Below are 8436 nucleotides of genomic sequence, written 5' to 3' on the forward strand. Positions count from 1 at the left end.
CCCTCCTGGGACTTGGGACAACCAGGCAGGGTGACCTCCAGGCAGGAGAGGTGGCACCTCCAGACCTCTCCTGGGGACTGATACCCATGTGGACACCAGCCCAAGGGGGACAAGAGCATGTCCCATAGGTGGAAAAGGAGAAGATGAGGAGGTGGTGGTGCTGTGGAGAGGCCAGGGCCCCTCAGTCCCAGGGATGGCAGTGCAGAGGGTCTCTGTGGAAATGCCCATCGCAGCAGCGGGAGTGGATCGAGGGCAGAGGAGGGTGGTGGGTGGGTGGGTGCTGCTACATGGCCGTGGTGATCACCCTCTCCTCAGGCTCCACAGTGTTCTCGTAGGCATGCTGGTTCTCTTTGGACCTGCACCAAGAGGGACAAGTGCAATGATGAGCTCAGTCCCAACACCAGCATCCCCAAAGCCACCACTGGTGTCCTGACCCTGCTGGTGCCAGCTGTGCTCTGAGTGAGGGGTGAGATGGGGACCACAGGAGGGGTCACCCTGAAAGGACCAGAGCCAAGTGTGGGGTGGGAACTGCTCTAATTGTTAGTGAGGGCTGTTTTGGCTGTCACCATCCATGTGGTGACTGGTGGTCACTTTTGGTGGTTTCCTCTGTTGGAAAGCTGTGACATAGCACAAGAAAAATGGCGTAGCAGGTTGTGAGGTGCTGGATGGATTGTGGGGCTCATCTGCAGGGATAGGGAGAGATGAGGGAGAAGGGGATACTCCCTCATTGCCTTGGGCTTAGCCCCTGGAAAGGCAAAAAGCCCCAGAAATAGGTGCATGGGACGTGTAGGACCCTGAGTGGGTGAGACCACAGCTCTGCATGTCTGAGCTGTCCCCAGGGAAACAGAACAGAACCTGGGGGCCAAGGGGAAGAAGTCTGAGCAGGTTCTTCACCTGAAGTCAGCTGCAGCTGATACATATCTCCCTTCATGGCCATTGGACGTGACAGCATCTGGCTTGTCCTCCACACTCACCACGTTCTCAGCACTTTCCCTGCAGGGAGGGAAGAGAGGAGTTTGCAGGAGCAGCAAAGGAGCCATGCAGGGGAGCAGCCCCTTACTGCTGGTGACACCACAGAGACAATAAACGACCTGGATGTGATTCTGTCCTCACACACCCTGCTCTGCCTCTTTCCCAGCAGAAGGACAAGGAAGAACACCCTCCCTGCAGGTTGGCAGAGGCTGTGCCAAGTGCCAGCCCTGCCTCTGCAGCAGTGACTCCCAGCACCGTGCTGGCAGTCAGTGGGACTCATTGTCAATACGTGGGATTGTTTCCTCCTGCTGACTGGTTTTTCCAGTCTACTTCTGTGTAATCTGTTACAAAACAGTCCCTGTGGATCTCGATGGACACAGAGAGAGCAGTCAGGCTCCTCTGGTGCCTCAGGCCTGGCACAGGAGGGCTGTCCTTGTGCACATCCATGTGAGCAAAGCAGAGATGCTCTCTCTCAACAGTGAGCCTGGATGGCTTGGAGAAGGGGCCACTGGGCAGGATGGGGTGTTTGGAGCCAGAGTCCAAAAGCTCTGGAGTGAGCTGTAGCCTGAGCAGCCCTGGGGGATTTAGCAGCAGAGGGTGGCTGCAGGTCCACCCTACATGCATGGCCCTGCCTCCTCCAGCACTTGCCCAAGGGCAATTTCAGAGGCTTTTCTGAGGAACAGGCTGGCATAAAGGCCCTGCCTCCTCCAGCACTTGCCCAAGGGCAATTCAAGAGGTTTTTCCAAGGAACAGGCTGAGACAAACAGGCAGTGGCTCGAGCTGATAGCTGCTGTCACAGTGACAGCACAGAGCTGGCAGGGCTCCAGGCTGCCGAGCCTCGCCGCTGCTCTTCTGAAGAAAGGCCAGATTAATTAAAACAAGGCACCTTGCCTCCTCAAGCCCTGCTCAGCATCCTCTGCCTCCAGGCTGGGAAAAGGCAGCCAGGCACAGGCAGCAGTGGGAAACACCACCCCTGCCTGCCACTCCGTGGGCTGGGGGCTCCTTCAGTGTGAGGACAAAGGTTCCTCTTGGGAAACAAAGACCACAGGGGCAACTCAGACCATATAAATATATATATACACACGTTGTATCGTGCATTGGCCCAGAATGCATCCCAAAGGGGTCTGCTTAAAACTTCTCTGGGGCTAAAGCTGATCTGCTGATGCTCGGAGTATAAGCCGGGTACTCACCTCCCCAGCCTGGAGAGGCTGCAGGAACATACAGGAGCAAGGAGACCCCAGCCTAAAGCAACCCCACCAGTGCAGAGGAACTGGGAAACAGATGTGGGTGCTTTTGGTCTTCATCCCCTGTTGCCTTTGGGCTCAGGTTCAGGATCAGGTTACTGCAACTTAGCCAGCTGGCCTTGCTCACTGAGCAGGAGCAGCAGCCTGTGACTCTGCTTGGCCAAGGCGGGAGTTAACCCATACCACAGAGCCTTTTTCAGATGAATAAAGACACCACATTTGCCTCTGCCATGGGCTCCAGGTGGAGGGTACTGCCAGTGCCACTACCTCCCTTTTTCCCCAGCTCCTCTCAGTGTGTTCTCACAACTTGGCTCTGTCTGCTTTGCAAAAAAAGCTGGCTCAGGCTTGTTATCCCATGGATATAAGGCACATGGGAGCTGCACCCCCAAAAGCCACAGAAAACTAGGCTGGGCCAGGTCCCTGGACACATTCCCATGTGATCCAGCCACGATGCCACAGCTTTGCCATTCCCAGCCGAGTGCTTTCTTTCCTCATGGCAGCATTTGTATGGTGCAAGCTCCCACCTGGCAATCAGTAACAGGGATCAGAGACCAGGACAGGGACACAAGGACAGGGAGATGAGGACAGGGAGTCTTTGCTCTCCCAGCCCATCTCCAGCACAGCAAGCACGGTGTTCCCAATGCTGGCACAGCACAGAGGCTGCTGGAAGGGACACGTGCAGCTCAGCCCAGCTCAGAGCCACCCCCCACACTTACACTTTGTCCTTACACCAGAACCTGTTGACCACGAAAGCGATGGCCACCAGGACTAGGAACACAACCACTGCGATGACGCCCTGTGACCACGGCTGGAGGCTGCCCCGGGCTGCAGGGAGAGAACAGGATATGGTTAGAAATTCATCCTCAGCCTCATCTGCCCAGCTCATCCCATCCAGCTTCGGCAAGCCACACATGAGAGCTTGATCCTGGAAATCTGAGCAGAATGTTGGTGTGGGTTCAGGCAGGCTCACCTGGGTGATAGCAATGAAATAAAGTATAATTAACAGAGTTTTCACTGGTGTTTGCGTGTGGAGTGTGGTGCCTGGCAGCTCTGGGGTCTCATATACACTGACATCCACATACAAATATATAAACATGCACCTTGGGGGCTGGTGACCCTGTGCTGGGGGAGAAAAGCCTGGGGGACATGGAGGAAGGGAGAGAAGGAGAATGTTTGCCAAAGAAAGGCAGAGGGGTTTCAGCAAACTGCTTATTCTGTCCCCAGATGCCACAGACACCATTCCTGGGATATTTTCCAAATACTGACCGGTAAAATAAGGATTCCATAACATGGAGAGTGTAAGATTTGGTTGCCACTCCCACAGCAAAAAGTTGTCATTGTGAATTTTGGTAAAATGCACCATCTAACAAATTTCTGGAGCAGCAAATGATTCATGACAGAAATGGAAGGCTGAGGCATTCAGAGGAATAACCTCAGCACAAGGAAAAGGAGGGGCTGGCGGGGGCACAAGCAGCATTGGGGTGGAGAGTGGGGGTCTGGGAGCTGGCTGGGATTGCCCCATTTCCCCCAGGGATGTAACAGACTGACAGATTCATTCTTCTCTATCCAGACCTAAGCAGGAATCCAGCCATGGGTGGGAAGGCTGTGAGACACATTCCTGGATGTGGGCAGGATGCAATGGCAAGCAGTGAGAGGAGAAAACCTTGTCCCAGCCCTTGCTCCTTGCCTCCCACTGGATTTTGGACAATGGAGCATTGAAAGTAGCCAAACCCATCCTTAAGTGTCATACATCAGCACTAAAGGACACCTTGTCCACACAGACTTTGAGATTTAATTACCATTTACTCAGCCCCAGCTTTTCCTCACCTGCTGATCAAAGCAGCAACCCCTGCACCTGCCCTGGTCCCTCTGCAGGGGCAGCTGGGGCAGGTGCAGGGTGACACCTGCCAGCCCCAGCAGCAGCCTCAGGACACTCAGACCCAGCCAGGGACACTGCAAGGCTGAGCTGCCCCAGGATGAGCAGTGGATGCTTCAGTCTCCCTCAGGAACTCTACACTGAGCACTTCCTCTGTCTCACAGGAGACAACCTCTGCTATAAACAGAAAATAATCTTTACTAGCAGTAGTAAGAGTAGGCTGCGTGCTCCACACGCGCCAACTCCTAACCCACAGACAGATTCACACTGGCTCTGCTGCTAACAGCTCTCCTCTCCTCCCTCTGATTCTGGGGAGGGAGACTGTCCTTTGGTAGCATCCCTAGCTCCCAGAGTCTTTACTACAAGAGACTTCAATTTAAAAAATAATAAATAAAAAACCAGCAAACCTCAACCCCCAAAACACAGCTCTTTTTTTCCTCTTGGGAGTGCAATCAGTCTGGCCAGCTGAGTCACCAGCAGTGCCAGTCTGGAGAGCAGTGGCACTGCTGGGCAAGGGGCTGTGAGAACAGCCCTGAGTAGCATCTCTCATTCCCCTCTCCCCACAGAGACATTTGATGTGTTTCTGCAAGGTCCCAGGGCAGAAACTCAAGCAGGAGGAGCTCAGACAGAAATTCCCTCTTGTATCAGTGTGTTTCTGCTGAAATACCACTGGATCAGCAGGCTGCCAGGGGTGGTGACAGTGGGGAAGCGCAGGGCTCAGTCCCCTCCTGTCCTACCTGGTGGTCCAGGATGCTCCTGCCCTGCTGCCCACCATGCCTGTGAGTGCAGCCCCAAACACACCTATTGCTGGCTGAATTTCGGCTCCCTTTGCATCCTCCCTCACTCTGCCCTTGGCTGCTGGCCACATTTATTTATTAGTTGTGGTTTATTTTTCCTGCCAGACCCAGGGTTTCCAGCCTAAGCCTGGTGGGGGTGGAGGAATGGTCAGGTCCAGCCCTTTGTGAGGTTCCTGCTGGGGTTAAGGGAGTTCAAGGGCAGCCAGGGAATGAAGTCAGCAATGACTTAAACTGCCAGATTTGCATCTCGTGATCTTCCAGGAAAGAAGGGGGAGAGAAAAGTGGTAGCTTCTCCTTGGAGCAATGCTCAGGAGGTACTGGATGGTTTTGCCAGTGAAATCTCACTCCTGTGGCTGCTTCCACCAGATTCCAGAGGATACAAAGGCAAAAGGGAAAACACCAAACCAAAATCAAGGGTTTCTGGCTTTGAGAGATGGTGTAGGGCCTGGCTGCAGGGGGAGATAAGGATGGTAGGGGAATGGCAAATGCCTCTGCATTGGGCTGAAGTACCCGCTTGCAGGGAAACTTGCACGGGCATAAGAAAGGAGGAATGGGGATCAGGCAGGAGCAAGAGCTTGATAGGATCTATTCAGGGAGTAAAAGTTCGGGTCCCAGCCCTCCCTCGGGGGCACAGTCCCACCAGCAGCACACCTTGCTGCCCTGCCAGGAGGGATGGCTGAAAGGATGAGTCTCACCTGTGGAAACAGGGCTGTGTTCCCGGAAAAATGCCTCACCGGGGATGCCCCTCCTGGGCCAGCCTGTCTCTCGGGCTCTGCCACCTCCTCTCTGTGTTTCCCCGTGGTAATAATGGGGTTTTCCCCCACAAACACGATCTCTAAAGCCAAGCTAAGCAGTGTGGAATCTGCAGCCCTGGCAGATGTGTCTCCTCACATCTGCAGCTACAAACCAGACCAAGGGAAGTGCCGGTGCCAAAATAAACTTGTGCACTTGTTGCAATTCCATTTCCACACTCAACAGCTCATTTGAAGACACAGACCTGCTTTTTAATACATCTTCTCTGAGTATGTGGAAAGCTTTGGCTGGCCTGTCTTTTCTGCTGTCTAAGGAAGCTGTGCCAGGATAGGAATCCTCATTAAAGGATTTTTTTTTCTTTACTCTTTCCAAGCAAAACTTTCAACCCTGCTGACAATGGACACTCCAGACTGTTCAATTGTCGGCAAGCTGGTAAACAAACACAGGAAGAGCGGTCAGGGCTGGGGCATCAGGAGGAGAAAGAGGGAGGGAATTTTCCGGGACTTTGGCAGCACCAGATGAGTTTTAATTACTCCTCATTATTCCTAGCACTAGAGAAGCCCTTCGTGATTTTCCTAAAAATAATACCCTAGCACAGGAAGTTTCTCTGTTAAGTCTTTGGGAAGAGAAGAGGAGGTCAATTTGCTGAGGAAAATATTTGCTCCCTCTCCTCAGCAATGATCAAAATTACAGATTAACAGGAGGATCAGAGAGCTCAGGGAGCAACCCAGAACAACACTTGCTCAAGGATAAGAGTGAGAAAAAAAGAAAGAAAGAAAAAAAAATCCTTAAGAAAACACATTGCTCATCTCAGTGCACAGTCCCGCCAGAGGTAAAGCAGAGCAGTTTATCTCTGTGCAAGCACCTCAGATAAACCTCAGGTGGCAGTTCTGCAAAACAGGTAGAAAGTCTCTATATCCCAGCTCCAGCAAAACCTCACAGACACCCACCCATCCACAGCTAAGCTCAGAAGTGGGGATGAATTTTCCCTCTCCAAGACGCAGGGATGCATTTTCCCTCCCCAAGACGCAAGGATGAATTTTCCCTCCCCAAGACGCAGGGATGAATTTTCCCTCCCCTAGCCCTGTTGTCCCTTGTCCCCCACCAGCAGCTCTCATCTGCCCGGGGCTCGCTGCCTTTCCCGGGATGTCGGGCCCTTACCTTGCTGGCAGAAGGCGGCTGGCAGCTGCAGGAGCAGCCCCAGGAGCAGCAGGCAGCGGGTGGGCATGGTGGCAGCGGGGCCGGGCTGTGCAGGGAGAGACGGGCACGGAGCAGGGCACGGAGAGCTGAGCAGGGAGAGCAGGGCAGGGACAGCAGGGCACGGAGAGCAGGGCAGGGAGAGCCGGGAAAGCAGAGCAGGGCAGGGAGAGCAGAGCAGGAGACCCAGGCACAGAGCAGGGCAGGGAGAGCCGGGCACGAAGCCGGGCAAGGAGAGGCGAGCAGGCAGAGCTGGGAACGGAGAGCCGGGCACGGAGAGCCGGGCACAGAGCCCTGCCGCAGGAATGAGCTCCTGGTCAATTATCAAACGCCCCGAGGAGGAAGGCCGATGCTCTCACCTGGTTATTCAAATCCTGCTGCGGGAAGGAGGCGCCTCTTCGCCCTGTCCCGCCGGAGCCGCAGGGGAATTCGGGGCGCGGTGACTTGAACCTGACAGTCCCCTTAGGTGGGGCGTGGGAGGCAGCTCAGGCACAAAACATTTGCATCGGCTCAGGAGGGAAAAAATGAGACCCAGGTGGGTAAAACTGTTCCCCTGTGAAGAGGAGCGTGGTGGCCCCCATTCCCCTCCCCACAGGAGGAGAACAGGGCAATGCCCCTGCAAGAACAGCCCAGCAATGCCCCAGCTCTGACACCCCTTCCCACCCTGTGGGACCCCCACTCACCTCCCTGCTTTTTCTTTTCAACAAGGGTCACTAATAACCCAGAAAAACACATTTGTGACTCTAAACCATCCAATTAATAGAGCAGATTCTGTGCTGGGTGCTGCCTCTCACCTCCCACACCTTGTTTAATGGGGACACTATTAAGCAGAGCAGCCTTCATTTTATTGAGTCATCAGGGCTGGCCCCAAAATTTCTTCAATACCAGAAGAGGTAGAAACAGCCAAAGAGCTGCAGCAGGCCTCAAGGCCTGTCCTTCACAAAAGCTGTACAAATGCTGCAGGGCAGAGAAAGCTGCAGGTCCCGAGTTAAGCAGTTTCCCAGCCCATGTCAGGTTTGGATGACTGGCAAACCCACCCCACAGGAAGAATAAAAGATATTTGGCTTCACAGCTGAGAAACTTCAGTTGCTCCTGAAGGAAATTTTAAGTTGTGAGCCAAGGATTCCATTGTCACACTTCTTGTGAGGTGTCACAGCATCTTTGAAACCCCACAGCAGCATCTGAGTCCCAGGCCTCTGGGTCTGTTGATTTCCATTCCAGGGACCCTGCCTGGGTGCTCCAAATAACACTTTATCCCCTGGGACCCATGTTCAGGAATGTGCAGCACCCTCAGAATGCTCACCCACTGGAAGTGGACTGCCCTTCTTCACCTCAACTCTTTACCCTATATTTACAATAATACCATTTATCCTGAAGACAAAGCTGATCTGACTTTGAGCTGTACAAGATTGAAGGCCAGTTCCCAGCTCTTTCCCAAATTCCTTTCCATGGTCAGGCCCAGCTGCAGTGTGGGATAACCCCACTGCCAGCCCCACAAATTTTTGCTTGCAAAATCAGTGGGGCAGGGACTTTCCACTCCAGCAAGGAAGTGTCACAACAAGGCCCCATTATTAGGCCCTGTAAAACCATCTGATCA

The 8436-nt window shown here is 53.7% G+C and overlaps 1 protein-coding gene across 1 annotated transcript; it reads right to left on the bottom strand.

The window, feature by feature from the left end:
• Positions 1–283: 283 nt before the first annotated feature.
• Positions 284–6870, bottom strand: PDZK1IP1 (PDZK1 interacting protein 1). The gene is made up of 4 exons (XM_054286323.1): positions 6804–6870; positions 2933–3041; positions 895–993; positions 284–356 (listed from the first exon to the last, which is right to left on the bottom strand). The coding sequence occupies exons 1-4, from the start codon at positions 6868–6870 to the stop codon at positions 284–286; spliced, it is 348 nt and encodes a 115-aa protein (XP_054142298.1).
• Positions 6871–8436: the final 1566 nt, after the last annotated feature.

Source organism: Melozone crissalis, unplaced genomic scaffold, assembly GCF_028551555.1.
Source record: "Melozone crissalis strain CALT ecotype California unplaced genomic scaffold, PUWL_Pcris_2 ptg000045l_1, whole genome shotgun sequence".
NCBI lineage: Eukaryota > Metazoa > Chordata > Aves > Passeriformes > Passerellidae > Melozone > Melozone crissalis.

Coding starts and splice junctions, on each gene's coding strand:
- PDZK1IP1 (XM_054286323.1), bottom strand. CDS start 6,870: ATGCCCACCCGCTGCCTGCTGCTCCTGGGGCTGCTCCTGCAGCTGCCA. Junction 3,042..6,803: donor AGCCGCCTTCTGCCAGCAAG/GTAAGGGCCCGA, acceptor CTCTCCCTGCAG/CCCGGGGCAGCCTCCAGCCG. Junction 357..894: donor TCAGCTGCAGCTGACTTCAG/GTGAAGAACCTG, acceptor CTCTTGGTGCAG/GTCCAAAGAGAACCAGCATG.